Below are 17542 nucleotides of genomic sequence, written 5' to 3'. Positions count from 1 at the left end.
CCTCTAAGCTCCTAAAGCATCCAGGGGTGAAATTATTAAATAATGGCCTATTCCACTGGGTCAATCTTTATGTGTGCTGAAAACATTTTTTCTTTAGAGACCACTATGGCATTCCAATCCTGACATACTCAAGAGCCGCATGTTGTTTGAGGATATACAACTGAAAGGGAAGCATAGAATGATTCCTTAAAGGGGTACTCCAGAGGAAAAGAAATGCTTTTAAATCAACTGGTGCCCAAAAGTTATACAGATTTGTAAATTACTTCTGTATAACAAATCTTAATCCTTCCTGTACTTATCAGCTGCTGTATGCTCAAGAGGAAGTTGTGTAGTTCTTCCCAGGCTGACCACAGTGCTCTCTGCTGCCACCTCTGTCTGTGTTAGGAACTGTCCACAAAAAAAATAAACTCCAGTCCATCTGTCTATCTATCTATCTATCTATCTTTTCTTATCTATCATATCTATCTCATACAGTGGGGCAAAAAAGTATTGTGCTCGGGGCTCCAAAAGTGCTGGAATCTGCAACGTTGCATACATACCTGTAAGAAACCTTAAACTTAGCAAAGTGGTCAGAGGTGTGCCATGAACCGCGTCCGAGGGCACGCCAATAGAGAGCATACCCTATAATAAATTAATAAAATAAGGTAGGGTTGGGAGGGTTCCGCAAGATGTCACGTATGCCCCGCCTGTATGGAACAGGGGCCTTATATGCTCACGCCCCTCCGATGATTCCTAAATGCCCCACCTACAGATTCAGCTACAGGTACAGCTCTCACAAATACAGCCCTAATGGGCTTAAAACTTGTGCTCGGGGGTCCAAACGTTGCATACCTACCTGTAAGAAACCTTAAACTTAGCAAAGTGGTCAGAGGTGTGCCATGAACCGTGTCCGAGGGCACGGCTATACAGGGCAAAAGTCAACTTAGTAGGATGAAAGACAGTATTCATAACTAACATAAACAAACCACACACTTGACATCAAGCATCACATACACTAATACTAGACTCTACCTTGTGTGCCAGAAAGAGTTGCATCTGCTAACTTGCAAACTTACGGCAGTCCCTGTACCTGAGAATCCGTGGTAGTATCGCCTACTCTGAGAGAACGACAGGACACTGAAAACAGGAACAAGATGACATACTAACTGATACACTAACTGTGACAGTGCTACTAAAGGGACACTGACATTTGCCTGTCAAGCATGACATAGTGCTACCCCAAGTCCCTGTTATTTAAGAGGCAAAATAAACTGTCAAGTTAATGCAAAGCAAGAACCTAACTACATAACAGATCTTTGGCGACAATGATCTTGCGGGGCCACATCGCCTGTAGACCAAAAACGAGACTCATGTCTGTACCTTACCTGAAAACTAAAACTTAGACTGTATAGTCAGTCATACTCAAACTACTGACATTGCGACCCAACTGGTCTCAGGAGTGATAACCCGCTGCAGGTGCCAGGTCCCTACATAATAATCATGCCTGCAACGTGACAGAACTTTGCTAAACAGCCGTGCCTACAGATGTGACAGGTCTTTGCAAACCATTTTGCCTGTATACATGACATGTCTTTGCTAAACCTACATGCCTGTAGATGTGACAGGTCTTTGCAAAATCGTCGAACCTGTAGCCATGACAGATCATTGCGCACCCATTGTGCCAATAGACATGACAGGTCTTTGCATAACCATTGTGCCTGTAGACATGACAGGCCTCTGCAAAAAATCCTCGTGCTTGTAAACGTGGCAGGTCATTGCGTAACCATCGTGCCTGTAGACGTGACAGGTCTTGTGCAACTATGGTGCCTGAAGACGTGACAGTTCTTTGCGTAACCCTGATGCCTGTAGACATGACAGGTCTTTGCGTAAGCAATGTGCCTGTAGACGTGACAGGTCTTTGCGTAAGCAACATGCCTGAAACAAGGCAGACATGACTGGTATACCACCACCTAACTCTCACAAACCTATTGTTCTAAGATGTGACAGTAACAATAACACTGCAGTTCATCCCCCCTGCCAACGTGGCCGGCATGACAGGTAAACAACTTCCTATGTGTCAACATATTTGCCTTGAAGAAATGTCAGCAACAACCACTAAAACAAAGCATCCACCCTGCAGGCATAAAAGGCACTATGTGTGTGTTTTAATGATATGTGCCTCAACATGATGACTGTTATGGTTGTATGCATAGAATGTCATGAACAAAAACACGGTATAATTGGTATGACCATATACATGACGAATGCTATGAACGTGAGATACCTGTGAGCAGCAATAACTAAAAGCATCCTCCCCTACAGATGTGACAAACAGTATGAAACATATGCTCAGTATATCTGCTATGCAAGTATGTACCGTAAGAAAGCCGTGATGTGTATTATAAATGTATGTACGGTAAAGCTAGGAACCCACCCAGAACAGATGTCAAGCATACAAATGCTATAAACTATAAACATACACACCAAAATATTATGAACGTATGTATGTGTCAATGCTAGTGTCACGATTCGGCTGGCTGGAGGTGGATCCTCTGTGCCAGAGAGGGATTGGCGTGGACCGTGTCGGTGGACCGGTTCTAAGTTGCTACTGGTTTTCACCAGAGCCCGCCGCAAAGCAGGATGGTCTTGCAGCGGCGGTAGCAACCAGGTAGTATCCACCGGCAACGGCTCAACCTCTCTGACTGCTGAGATAAGCGCGGTACAAGGGATTAGACAAGAGCAAGGTCGGACGTAGCAGAAGGTCAGGGCAGGCAACAAGGATCGTAGTCAGGGGCAAGGGCAGGAGGTCTGGAACACAGGCTAGGAACACACAAGGAAACGCTTTCACTGGCACAATGGCAACAAGATCTGGCAAGGGAGTGCAGGGGAAGTGAGGTATAAATAGGGAAGTGCACAGGTGAAGGTACTGATTAAAACCCATGCGCCAATCAGTGGCGCACCGGTCCTTTAAATCGCAAAGACCCGGCGCGCGCGCTCTAGGGAGCGGGGCCGCGCGCGCCGGGACAACACAGACGGGGAACGAGTCTGGTAAGCGGGTCGGGATGCGCATTGCGAGCGGGCGCGTCCCGCATCGCGAATCGCATCCCGGCTGGGAACATTATCGCAGCGCACCCGGTCAGCAGGTCTGACCGGGGCGCTGCGAATGGGAGAACGCTGTGAGCGCTCCGGGGAAGAGCGGGGACCCGGAGCGCTCGGCGTAACAGCTAGGCACGTAGGAAAGCAATGAACACACATGCTGAAGGCTACGCCCGAATGTATAGAGTGAAAGCTGAGGACCAGCATGAATAAACACTACTAACGTATGCATGCTATCAAAGCTAAGAACTATTGCACAGCCAGCAAAAGTGCTGTGACCGTATGTACAGTATGAATAATAGGAATGTTATGCATGTAAAATATGAATGCTAACGTATGAACAGTAAAAGCTATGAAAAGTAAAATGCTACAATGTACAGTAAAATCAGTGTACAGAAAATGTTCTGTATGAACAGTAACTACTACAAGCGTATGTATAGTAACTAGCTATGAGCATATGTACAGAATAAATGCTATGAATGTTTTTAATTAGTGTTGCTCGCGAATATTCGCAATTCGAATATTATTCGCGAATATCGCATATTCGCGAATTCGCGAATTTCGCGAATATAGCGCTATATATTCGTAATTACGAATATTCGTTTTTTTTTTTTTGTTTTTTTTCTTCACAGTACACATCACAGTGATCACCCCTCTCTGCTTCCAGCTTGTGTGGTGTAAAGAAGGCTGTAATACTACTGTGTGAGACTGGCGTGCGAAAATTCGCATATGCGAAAATTAGTATATGCTAATTTTCGCATATGCGAATTTCCACATATGTTAAGTTTCGCATATGCGAATTTCCACATATGTTAATTTTCGCATGTGCGTATTTCCGCATACGCGAAAATAAAACGAGGATATAACGAATATGCGAATATTCGCGAATATATGACGAATATTCGTCCATATATTCGCGAATATTCGCGAATTCGAATATGGCCTATGCCGCTCAACACTATTTTTAATATGATTATACATGCAAGCACAGAAACAGAGGCATGCACAGAATAAAGTATACAATATAGGCACGATCAAAGGAATAGACAAACTGGTATAAATGTGCATAGAAGAAGGGTATACCCAATAAAGCTACACACAGACTTCATAAGCAATGCATGTCTGATTGAAAATGCTATGGATGCGTGACAACAACACCCGCTATACCCACTGTAGTATGCGTCTGACCAGGAACGCTTATTATATGGCGTCACCACAGTAACAAACTACTGCCGTTGCAAACAAACTAGCGTACTGTGTCAAGCTGGAGCGCACGTGACCCTTTTTTTTTTTTTTTTTTTTTTTAAACACTTATATTAAACCAAGCGCAGACCAAAATACTATATCCATAACCATGACCTCAGCCCGCTGGCTCCCGAACTTGCTAGCGTGGTGCTAGTGGGTTCGGGAGCCAGTGGGCTGAGGTCATGGTTATGGATATAGTATTTTGGTCTGCGCTTGGTTTAATATAAGTGTTTAAAAAAAAAAAGGGTCACGTGCGCTCCAGCTTGACACAGTACGCTAGTTTGTTTGCCTGCAGCAGTGCAATTCCCCAATACCTTACCATGGTAGTGGTGTGCAGCCAATCATCCCACCATGAGGCAGCCTACAAGGCATACTGAGACTGCACTACCTGAGCTGGACTCACAACCACGAGGCTCCAGAGCTCCTAAAGTGGCTGGAGATTCAAACGTCGGCTGTTACCTGCAAGAAACAATAACTTCCGCAAAACGTCACGTACGCCCCGCCTGTATGGAGCAGAGACCCTATATGCTCACGCCCCTTCCATGATTCCTATATGCCCCACCTACAGGATCAGGGGGTGTGAAATACTCATGCCCCTCTCACAAATACAGCCCTAATGGGCTTAAAACTTTAGTCAGCCACCAATTGTGCAAGTTCTCCCACTTAAAAAGATGAGAGAGTCCTGTAATTTTCATCATAAGTATACCTCAACTATGAGAGACATAATCAGAAAAAAACCCATAAAATCACATTGTCTGATTTTTTAAGAATTTATTTGCAAATTATGGTGGAAAATAACTATTTGGTCCCCTACAAACAAGCAAGATTTCTGGCTCTCACAGACCTGTAACTTCTTCTTTAAGAGTCTCCTCTGTCCTCCACTTGTTACCTGTATTAATGGCTCCTGTATGATCATGTGATCAGTATAAAAGACACCTGTCCACAACCTCAAACAGGCACACTCCAAACTCCACTATGGCCAAGACCAAAGAGCTGTCGAAGGACACCAGAAACAAAATTGTAGACCTGCACCAGGCTGGGAAGACTGAATCTGTAAAAGGCAAGCAGCTTGGTGTGAAGAAATCAACTGTGGGAGCAATTTTTAGAAAATGGAAGACATACAAGACAACTTATAATCTCCCTAGATCTGGGGCTCCACGCAAGATCTCACCCCGTGGGGGGGGAGTTGACCTAGTGAATGACCTGCAGAGAGCTGAGCTGGGACCAAAGTAAAAAAAGGCTGCCATCAGTGACACACTACACCGCCGGGGACTCAAATCATGCAGTGCCAGACGTGTCCCCCTGCTTAAGCCAGTACATGTCCGGACCCATCTGAAGTTTGCTAGAGAGCATTTGGATGATCCAGAAGAGAATTGGGAGAATGTCATATGGTCAGATGAAACCAAAGTAGAACTTTTCGGTAAAAACGCAACTCGTCGTGTTTGGAGGCAAAAGAATGCTGAGTTGCATCCAAAGAACACCATACCTACTGTGAAGCACTGGGGTGGAAACATCATTCTTTGGGGCTGTTTTTCTGCTAAGGGACCAGGACGACTGATCCGTGTAAAGGAAAGAATGAATGGGGCCATGTATTGTGAGATTTTGAGTGAAAACCTCCTTCCATCAGCAAGGGCATTGAAGATGAAACGTGGCTGGGCCTTTCAGCATGACAATGATCCCAACACACACCGCCCGAGGCAATGAAGGAGTGGCTTCATAAGAAGCATTTCAAGGTCCTGAAGTGGCCTAGCCAGTCTTCATATCCCAACTCCATAGAAAAACTTTGGAGGGAGTTGAAAGTCCATGTTGTCCAGCGACAGCCCCAAAACATCACTGCTCTAGAGGAGATCTGCATGGAGGAATGGGCCAAAATACCAGCAACAGTGTGTGAAAACCTCGTGAAGACTTACAGAAAACATTTGACCTCTGTCATTGCCAACAAAGGGTATATAACAAAGTATTGAGATGAAATTTTGTTATTGTTATACTTATTTTTGTTATACTTATTTTCCACCATCATTTGCAAATAAATTCTTTAAAAATCAGACAATGTGATTTTATGGATTTTTTTTTTCTAACAATGTCTCTCATAGTGGAGGTATACCTATGATTAAAATTACAGGCCTCTCATCTTTTTAACTGGGAGAACTTGCACAATTGGTGGCTGACTCAATGCTTTTTTGCCCCACTGTAGATATCTATCTATCTATATATCTAAAAACAAAGAATGGCAGCAGCACTCAAGAAATGTGAAAAATGTGTGGTTTTATTCCCCAAACATAGGCGATGTGTCGAGACTCTGCCCTATTTCTGGATATCTATCTATCTCATATCTATCTATTTATCTATCTATTTAGTTCATATCTATCTATCTATGTCATATCTATCTATTTATCTATCTATCGAAAAAATACTGGAAAAGCAGCACAACCCAAAAAAAATGCCAAAAAGGCACAAAATAGGAGGGTGCACGCAACTAGTTGGGCCAGGTGTGAGACTCCAATCCAGATACAGCAATAGAAGATAGTCGCAGCACTCCGGAGTAGAAAAATATAAAGTGGCTTTATTCCATTTTACGAATACAGGTGCAAAGTTTCAGCTGCCCATGCAGCCTTTTTCAAGCATGCTTGAAAAAGGCGGCATGGCAGCTGAAACGTTGCACCTGTATTTGTGATCTATCTATCATATGTCTATCTATCTCATATCTATCTATCCATTTATCTCATATCTATTTATATATCTATCATCTGTCTATCTATATCATATCTATCTCATATCTATCTATCTATCTCATATCTATCTATATCATATCCATCTATCTATCTCATATCTATCTATCTATCTATCTCATATCTATCTATCTCATATCCATCTATCTATCTAATATCTATCTATCTCATATCTATCTATCTCATATCCATCTATCTATATCATATCTATATCATATCTATCTATATCATATCCATCTATCTATATCATATCCATCTATCTATCTCATATCTATCTATATCATATCTATCTATCTCATATCTATCTATCTATCTATCTATCTCATATCTATCTATCTATATAACTTTCTGGCACAAGTTGATTTTTATATATATATGACATGTTATGAAGCGAACAGAAATGCCGAAAAACACTGTTTGATGCCCTGGATTATTTATGTACTGCCTTCCTTTCGTTACGTTTTAGACAACTTAATGTGTATGTTTATCTTTACGTAGCTGACGTTTCCATGTGGACCCGGCCTGGCGATCTTCCATTGATGAGGTGTATGAACTGACTGATTCACATTTAATGTGAGGGAACTATAGAAATAAACTAAGAGTTTATTAAGCTGATGCATCAATCTCGGAATGTCATGTTGCTGTCCGCTTTGGCGAGGGCCGGTCGGACCTCCTTCAGGTTCTCTTACACGCATTCCGTAATTTCCCTTACACAGACAAATCCATCAGCAGTCATTGTGAGCGGCAACACAGCTGGCTCAGGAATACAAAAAAGATGGATCCCGCGGGAGCAAAGAATTATGTGCCTGTTGGATATAACCTACTAATCGTTTTCAGATGCAGAATACAAGGTTATAACAACTACAACAGAACATAAAACAACATAAACCGAATCAATAACAAAGGCGACTATCAGCTGGAACCATCTAAGAGCTGTTGTAGCAAAAAAATGTAATTGCATTATTTAGTATCCTGGAGTTTAGAGCCTTAAAGCAGCCGTAAATACTCAGATAATTCCGCCTGGGCTAAGGACCATGGATATTTGTGCCAATTTTTTTGGTGTCTGTAGTAACAAAGTCATTGCTTCGAAGCGATCGAAATCTGTTATACTAAATGGAAGAATTGTTTATAATGGACATCCTTAAATATTGTAGGGATAGTATCCCCTAGAAACTATGATGGCCCGTGCAACATTTGGAAGCGGCAGAGGCCATAGTCGAGTTCATGATATTTCACAAATATATTGACGATTATTCGTCATATGTTCTCCAAATTTTCATGTTAGCTATGTTCGTTCACTTTATTCCATGCGAAAATGGGAAATATGCATAAAAATTTGCATAAAAATTCACTTGTGAAAAAAAAACACAAAAAAATGTATATTCATCATTACGAATATATAGCACTATATCCTAAATATTAGCGAAATTGCGAAGTGTCGATATTCGCAATAAAAATTTGCGTTACAAATATTCATGCTCAACACTATTTTTACATAAAGACTATAACAATTTCCACTATATATATATATATATATATATATATATATATATATATATATATAAATATTTACATATATAATACAATGTATATATTTTATTTATGTATGGCTGCAAATGTGCATATGTATGAGGTCGGAAGAGGATGGGATATGAGGTCGGGATATGAGGTCAGGAGATGAGGTCGGGATATGAGGTCGGGATATGAGGATGGGCTATGAGGTAGGGATTTGAGGACAGGATATGAGGTCAGGATATGAGGTCGGGATATGAGGTTGGGATTTGAGGTCTGGATATGAGAACTGGATATTAGAAGGGGATATGAGGAGAGTATATTAGGACAGGATATAAGGTTGAGACATGAGGACGGGATATGAGGTTGGGGTATGAGGATAAGATGAGGAGGGGACATGAGGTTGGGATATGAGGTTGGGGTATGAGGATGAGATAAGGAGGGGACATGAGGTTGGGATATGAGGTTGGGGTATGAGGATAAGATGAGGAGGGGACATGAGGTTGGGATATGAGGTTGGGGTATAAGTATAAGATAAGGAGGGGACATGAGGTTGGGATATGAGGTTGGGGTATGAGTATAAGATAAGGAGGGGACATGAGGTTGGGATATGAGGTTGGGGTATGAGGATAAGATGAGGAGGGGACATGAGGTTGGGATATGAGGTTGGGGTATGAGTATAAGATAAGGAGGGGACATGAGGTTGGGATATGAGGTTGGGGTATGAGTATAAGATAAGGAGGGGACATGAGGTTGGGATATGAGGTTGGGGTATGAGGATAAGATGAGGAGGGGACATGAGGTTGGGATATGAGGTTGGGGTATGAGTATAAGATAAGGAGGGGACATGAGGTTGGGATATGAGGTTGGGGTATGAGTATAAGATAAGGAGGGGACATGAGGTTGGGATATGAGGTTGGGGTATGAGGATAAGATGAGGAGGGGACATGAGGTTGGGATATGAGGTTGGGGTATGAGTATAAGATGAGGAGGGGACATGAGGTTGGGATATGAGGTTGGGGTATGAGGATGAGATGAGTAGGGGACATGAGGATGGGATATGAGGTTGGGGTATGAGATGAGTAGGGGACATGGGGTTGGGATATGAGGACAAGAGCGTCATTGTTTATTTTTCTCTCTGACAAGGTAGGAAGACTGGGTACTCAGCTTGTATAAGATAAAATGAAAGCCATTGGGGGCAGATTAAACAGTAAAGCAAATGGATGATGTCACAAGACCCTCCTCATGCCCCTAATTGCTTAGGGGCCACCAAGAGCTGAACCTTAAGTGTGGCTTTACACTAGAGCAATGTGGACACCTTGTTGCATATATTTTGCGAACGCTAGTCCTTGCCTGACTGTAGGTCTGATGATGTGGACTGACAGGTGTCAGTATGTGGTGTCCCAGCACGAAAGGCTGTCCTGTGGGCTGCATATCTCCCACTGTTAAAATGTTTACTGTGTTCATTATGTTCAAGCCCTTTATTATATTCATTATATTGGCTGTATGCTTTATGTTATTTATGTACTGTACCTTTAAGAGGGAGATGCAGTGTTAATCAGGTGACCCTGCCTGCCCAAATGGGAACCCCTAAATTATCATGTATATAGTGAAGGGGGGGGGGGGAGTTGCCTCAGACTGTGTGCAGAGCTCCATGTGAGTACAGTGTGGAAAGGAGGTGGAAGACGAGTGTGGAGAATCCTGAGCGAGTTCCCCGTACAGTGGTGAGTCAAACCTTGGCAGTGTTAGAATATGGACCTTGTCAGAATCCTAGTCAGCGTGAGAAATATTCAAGTCTCATATCTCAAGTCTATATATTCCAAGTGGGTGAAAAGCACCATAAGTACCAGCAAGGCAACAGGGCTCCCAAGGTTTACACTGCATCCCTTCTACTCTCCTCCGTGCTGTGTGTTGTATCATCTACACCTGCTCAGTAACAGACAATTATCCGCAACCCAACATCGGTGTATTTCAGGAGAAGCTGTCTCCACTTTGGTCCGTCTATAGGATAAAGGTGCCCTGGCGTCACGAATTGACAAGTCTGACTTGCACCACCGTGTCACTACAAGTACACCAGTGTTTCCCAAACAGTGTGTCCAGGCATGCTGGGAGTTGTAGATTTATAACAGCTGGAGGCACCATGGTTGGGAAACACTGCATTACACATTACTTTATAATAAAAATCAAGAGAACAAATCAAACCAGAGTTCTCTCACTCACCAAGTCACCACCAACTCCACAGTGTCTGAGATAGAAATCAGACAAGTTCTGTTCTCAGGATTAAGGATCATGGGATTAAGAAGAAGCTCGGCATCCACAGTAACTACAGGTCTGGCCCTAAGAACCAAAGACAGGAGCAAAGATCTCAGCAACATTACAGATCCAACACAGTCCGCAGTAGGTAGTGATACATAAAAAGTACATATATATCATTTAGCAACATTTTGCAATATATATATTAAATATAATCTAGATAAAAAATTACAATAAATAACATTGCAGAGGTATTACATTGCTTATCCTGTACTATATGTATTATACCCCAGAGCTGCACTCACTATTCTGCTGGTGATGTCACTGTGTACATACATTACATTACTTATCCTGTACTGATCCTGAGTTATATCCTGTATTATACTCCAGAGCTGTACTCACTATTCTGCTGGTGAGGTCACTGTGTACATACATTACATTACTTATCCTGTACTGATCCTGAGTTATATCCTGTATTATACTCCAGAGCTGTACTCATTATTCTGCTGGTGGGGTCACTGTGTACATACATTACATTACTAATTGTTACGCCTAGCGCTCCGGGTCCCCGCTCCTCCCCGGAGCGCTCACGGCGTCCTTCTCCCTGCAGCTCCCCGGTCAGCGCTGACCGGGAGCGCTGCTCTGCCATGGCCGTTGGGGATGCGATTCGCACAGCGGGACGCGCCCGCTTGCGAGTCGCATCCCAGGTCACTTACCCGTTCCCGTCTCCTGCGGTCATGTGCTGGCGCGCGCGGCTCCGCTCTCTAGGGCGCGCGCGCGCCAGTTCCCTGAGACTTAAAGGGCCAGTGCACCAATGATTGGTGCCTGGCCCAATTAGCTTAATTGGTTCCCACCTGTTCCCTGCTTATATCTAGTCTCCTCCCTTGCACTCCCTTGCCGGATCTTGTTGCCTTAGTGCCAGTGAAAGCGTTCTTTGTGTGTTTATACCCTGTGTACCAGAACTATTGCTATCTCCCCTGACTACGAACCTTGCCGCCTGCCCCCGACCTTCTGCTACGTCCGACTTTGCTTCTGCCTACTCCCTTGTACCTCGCCTATCTTCAGCAGCCAGAGAGGTGCCGTTGCTAGTGGATACGACCTGGTCACTACCGCCGCAGCAAGACCATCCCGCTTTGCGGCGGGCTCTGGTGAAAACCAGTAGTGTCTTAGAACCGGTCCACTAGCACGGTCCTCGCAATCCCTCTCTGGCACAGAGGATCCACCTCCTGCCAGCCGGCATCGTGACAGTAGATCCGGCCATGGATCCCGCTGAAGTTCCTCTGCCTGTTGTCGCCGACCTCCCCACACTGGTCGCCCAGCAAGCCCGACAGATTGCCCAACAAGATCACCAGCTGTCGTACTTGACCACCATGACTCAGCAACTCCAGTCGCAGCTACAGCAGATTCAGTCTCAGCTACAGCAGCAGCAACCATCTCCTCCGCCAGCTCCTGCACCTCTTCCGCAGCGAGTGGCCACTCCTAGCCTCCGCCTGTCTTTGCCGGACAAATTTAATGGGGACTCTAAGTTTTGCCGTGGCTTCCTTTCCCAATGTTCCCTGCATCTGGAGATGATGTCGGATCAGTTTCCTACTGAAAGGTCTAAGGTGGCTTTCGTAGTCAGCCTTCTGTCTGGAAAAGCCCTGTCATGGGCCACACCGCTCTGGGACCGCGATGACCCTGTCACTGCCTCTGTACACTCCTTCTTCTCGGAAATTCGAAGTGTCTTTGAGGAACCTGCCCGAGCCTCTTCTGCTGAGACTGCCCTGCTGAACCTGGTCCAGGGTAATTCCTCCGTTGGCGAGTACGCCATACAATTCCGTACTCTTGCTTCTGAACTATCCTGGAATAATGAGGCTCTCTGCGCGACCTTTAAAAAAGGCCTATCCAGCAACATTAAGGATGTTCTGGCCGCACGAGAGACTCCTGCTAACCTGCATGAACTCATTCATCTAGCCACTCGCATTGACATGCGTTTTTCTGAGAGGCATCAAGAGCTCCGCCAGGAAAAGGACTTAGATCTCTGGACACCTCTCCCACAGTCTCCACTGCAATCTGCGCCTAGGCCTCCCGCCGAGGAAGCCATGCAAGTGGATCGGTCTCGCCTGACCCTGGAAGAGAGGAATCGCCGTAAGGAAGAGAATCTTTGTTTGTACTGTGCCAGTACTGAACATTTTCTGGTGGATTGCCCAATCCGTCCTCCACGTCTGGGAAACGCACGCTCGCACTCAGCTCTCGTGGGTGTGGCGTCTCTTGATGCCAAGTCGGCTTCTCCACGTCTCACGGTACCTGTTCGGATTTCCACTTCAGCCAGCTCTCCCCTCTCAGCCGTGGCCTGCCTGGACTCTGGAGCTTCTGGGAATTTTATTCGGGACTCCTTTGTGAATAAATTCCGGATTCCGGTGACCCGTCTTGTCAAGCCACTCCACATTTCCGCGGTCAACGGAGCCAGGGTGGACTGTACCATACGTTTCCGCACGGAGCCCCTTCTTATGAGCATCGGATCTCACCACGAGAGGATTGAACTTTTGGTCCTCCCCAATTGCACCTCGGAAATTCTCCTTGGACTTCCCTGGCTTCAACTTCATTCCCCAACCCTGGATTGGTCCACTGGGGAGATCAAGAGTTGGGGGTCCTCTTGTTCCAAGAACTGTCTAAAACCGGTTCCCAGTAACCCTTGCCGTAACTCTGTGGTTCCTCCTGTATCTGGTCCCCCTAAGGTCATTAAGGACTCTGCCTGCCACAGGAAATGCCCCTCCCCCCCTCCCAGTTCCATCAGGCAAGCTTCTGTGTCCCCTCATGGCCCTCGTCCTGGTGTCACACTGCCCCGTGCCAGGTCCCGCCCTCTGCCCTCTCTCCCCATTCCTACTCCTGCGGTTCTGCCTGCCGTTGAGGAATCCCTCCATCCTTTCCCGGTGTCCTCATCCCAGGGGAGGCAGTTACCCGATAAAGAGAAGGGGAGACCTAAGGGGGGGGGTACTGTTACGCCTAGCGCTCCGGGTCCCCGCTCCTCCCCGGAGCGCTCACGGCGTCCTTCTCCCTGCAGCTCCCCGGTCAGCGCTGACCGGGAGCGCTGCTCTGCCATGGCCGTTGGGGATGCGATTCGCACAGCGGGACGCGCCCGCTTGCGAGTCGCATCCCAGGTCACTTACCCGTTCCCGTCTCCTGCGGTCATGTGCTGGCGCGCGCGGCTCCGCTCTCTAGGGCGCGCGCGCGCCAGTTCCCTGAGACTTAAAGGGCCAGTGCACCAATGATTGGTGCCTGGCCCAATTAGCTTAATTGGTTCCCACCTGTTCCCTGCTTATATCTAGTCTCCTCCCTTGCACTCCCTTGCCGGATCTTGTTGCCTTAGTGCCAGTGAAAGCGTTCTTTGTGTGTTTATACCCTGTGTACCAGAACTATTGCTATCTCCCCTGACTACGAACCTTGCCGCCTGCCCCCGACCTTCTGCTACGTCCGACTTTGCTTCTGCCTACTCCCTTGTACCTCGCCTATCTTCAGCAGCCAGAGAGGTGCCGTTGCTAGTGGATACGACCTGGTCACTACCGCCGCAGCAAGACCATCCCGCTTTGCGGCGGGCTCTGGTGAAAACCAGTAGTGTCTTAGAACCGGTCCACTAGCACGGTCCTCGCAATCCCTCTCTGGCACAGAGGATCCACCTCCTGCCAGCCGGCATCGTGACACTAATCCTGTACTGATCCTGAGTTATATCCTGTATTATACTCCAGAGCTGCACTCACTATTCTGCTGGTGAGGTCACTGTGTACATACATTACATTACTTATCCTGTACTGATCCTGAGTTATATCCTGTATTATACTCCAGAGCTGTACTCACTATTCTGCTGGTGAGGTCACTGTGTACATACATTACATTACTTATCCTGTACTGATCCTGAGTTATATCCTGTATTATACTCCAGAGCTGTACTCACTATTCTGCTGGTGGAGAATAATTCTCTAGGTAAAATTTACTATGGTGCTCAAAAGTGAATATTCACTTTAAAGGGGTGTGTTGCAATATCACTTACAAAATGTGAACAGTTGGGGCATTATTATGGGGAGCATCCATGTTTTTCTAATCCTGGAAATTCCTTTAGGCCAAGTTCCTACATGTTGGTGAACACATTTGGCCAAAACCACACCTCCACGCGTTCATCAATGGCCTTGTGATGTTGCCAACGTCATCCGGCTACTGGTAAATGCATGGTGACGTTATTTCGGGATGTGGGAACACGGCCTTAGGAGATTAATTATATGGTAGCATCAATCGCTCTTGTCTTACCTGTATACAGACACTTTTCCTGCTCCAAACGCTCCAACAATGAGATCTAGACATAAAAACCACATAAAGATTAAAGGCCGAAATTTACAGAAGTACGTCTACTCTAATATTGTGTATTTATGATATGATATAACAGTATAAATTCTGACATGGAGAAAAGCTCAGATTCCTGTTCTATCTTTGAGGACAGTAGCAAGTTCTGATGTAGTAAGGGCCGTAACCAGGGGTCAAGTCCTGGGTAAAAAAAAGTGTGGGAGCTCTCCTGATATTTTCACTCAACAGCTGGTCTAGCAAGTCTCTTGCTAATGGGAACCATGTTCCTGCTGTGGAAAAAGTGCAGGAGCTCTGTTCCCATGCGTTCCTGCAGGACTTGAGTCGTGGATCGGTGGCAGTCTAACCCTAGCAACCCCCCCCCCCTCTTTCCCCCATCCTCTCCTGGCTAATCCTCTGTTGCCCCATTCGCAGACTATAGATTTAGACAGAAACTAACAGCGACCAGGTTCCATTTCTGGTCCTTTTGTAGGGGTCTCATTTGAAGGGAGAAAGTTCAAATCTACTTTCAGAATTGTCTCAGGAACAGATGAAGGAGAAGGAGATGAAAACCAAAGATTACAATAGTATTCAATATAATAATTTCTGTTCTTCTGTTCTGTCATGAGTTGGCAGGGTCTACTCGCTGGGGAAAACAATAACTCTTATAAGGAAGAGGAAGCGCCACTATTTAGAACTGACATGAGAAGTTACAGCTCAAGGCCAGGCAGCTCGCGTAAAGCAGTGTCCTGACAGACCTGGCAAACCTGGAACATGAAGGTAACAAAATAAATGAAAGGAAAACCACATCTGTTTCTATATTACTGGCTGGAAGATTCTTGGTGGGATAATATTTAGCACAGGATATCTTCTGTCATTCACTCTGGCTTCCTCCCACCATGAATTTTGGCACAATCTCAGCAATAGTTAGTATATTACTAGCTAAACCAAAGGGCCACAGGAACAAGGGCATGTACAGTTACAGAAATCTAACTACGAAATGAAACCGGGCCTATTATTAATTCCATTTACTAGGGAATCATTGAAGGCCTCAAGCATAAGGTGCTTTATTGGGTGCAGAGGTTGCAGGCCCAGTGCTTGATGGGACCCAAAGACCTCCTACTCTGCCACTAAGTCCTCATAAAAATGCCACATAAAAGGCCCCCTGACATACAACAGTCTCCCACACAATAATGCCCCTCCTTTGACCCACACAATAATGCCCCTCCTTTGACCCATATTAAGCCCCTTCCTCAGACACTTAAAAGGTTCCTCCCTCTGATACATAAAATGCACATAACAGGCCCCCCTACCTTTGACACAAAACAAGCCCCTCCCTTTGACACATAACAGGCTCTCTCATGTGTCAAATAATAGGCTTCTTCTTCTGACACATAACAGGCCCCTCTCTCTGACATATAACAGGCTCCTCCCTCTGACACATAACAGGCCACTCTCTCTGACATATAACAGGCTCCTCCCTCTGACACATAACAGGCCCCTCCCTCTGATATATAACAGGCCTCCCCCTCTGACCCATAACAGGCCTCTCCCTCTGACATATAAAAGGCCCCTCCCTCTGACATATAACAGGGCTCTCCCTCTGACACATAACAGGCCTCTCCCTCTGACATATAACAGGCTCCTCCCTCTGACACATAACAGGCTCCTCCCTCTGACACATAACAGGCCCCTCTCTCTGACATATAACAGGCTCCTCCCTCTGACATATAACAGGCCTCTCCCTCTGACACATAACAGGCCTCTCCCTCTGACACATAACAGGCCCCTCCCTCTGACATATAAAAGGCCCCTCCCTCTGACATATAACAGGCCTCTCCCTCTGACATATAAAAGGCCTCTCCCTCTGATATATAACAGGCCTCTCCCTCTGACACATAACAGGCCTCTCCCTCTGACACATAACAGGCCTCCCCCTCTGACCCATAACAGGCCTCTCCCTCTGACACATAACAGGCCTCTCCCTCTGACACATAACAGGCCTCTCCCTCTGACATATAAAAGGCCCCTCCCTCTGACATATAACAGGCCTCTCCCTCTGACATATAACAGGCCTCTCCCTCTGACACATAACAGGCCTCTCCCTCTGACACATAACAGGCCTCTCCCTCTGACATATAAAAGGCCCCTCCCTCTGACATATAACAGGCCCTGGCATACAACAAGCCTCTCCTTCTGATACAATAATGCCCCTTCTTTTGACCCATTTTACGCCCCTCCCTCAGACACTTACCAGGTTCCTCCCTCTGATACATAACAGGCGCTTCCATTTGGTAAATAACAGGCCCTTCTCACTGGCACATAATTGGATTTTCCCTCTGACACATAACAGGCCCTTCCCTCTGACACATAACAGGCCCTTCCCTCTGACCCATAACAGGCCCTTCCCTCTGACC

The 17542-nt window shown here is 45.7% G+C and overlaps 1 protein-coding gene across 2 annotated transcripts in view; it reads right to left on the bottom strand.

The window, feature by feature from the left end:
• ITGA8 (integrin subunit alpha 8) overlaps positions 1-17542 on the bottom strand; it is a 234461-nt gene that overhangs the window by 111809 nt on the left and 105110 nt on the right. For both annotated transcript variants that reach the window (XM_056519092.1, XM_056519093.1), the window contains exons 14-15: positions 15096-15141; positions 10782-10898 (exon numbers count right to left, since the gene is read on the bottom strand). In XM_056519092.1, the coding sequence (XP_056375067.1) occupies positions 10782-10898; positions 15096-15141 (163 nt within the window). The remainder of the gene's footprint in view (positions 1-10781; positions 10899-15095; positions 15142-17542) is intronic.

Source organism: Hyla sarda, chromosome 5 (assembly GCF_029499605.1).
Source record: "Hyla sarda isolate aHylSar1 chromosome 5, aHylSar1.hap1, whole genome shotgun sequence".
NCBI classification, from domain to species: domain Eukaryota; kingdom Metazoa; phylum Chordata; class Amphibia; order Anura; family Hylidae; genus Hyla; species Hyla sarda.
Note: the sequence above shows the minus strand (reverse complement) of the source record. Positions and strands in the feature narration are given on the sequence as shown.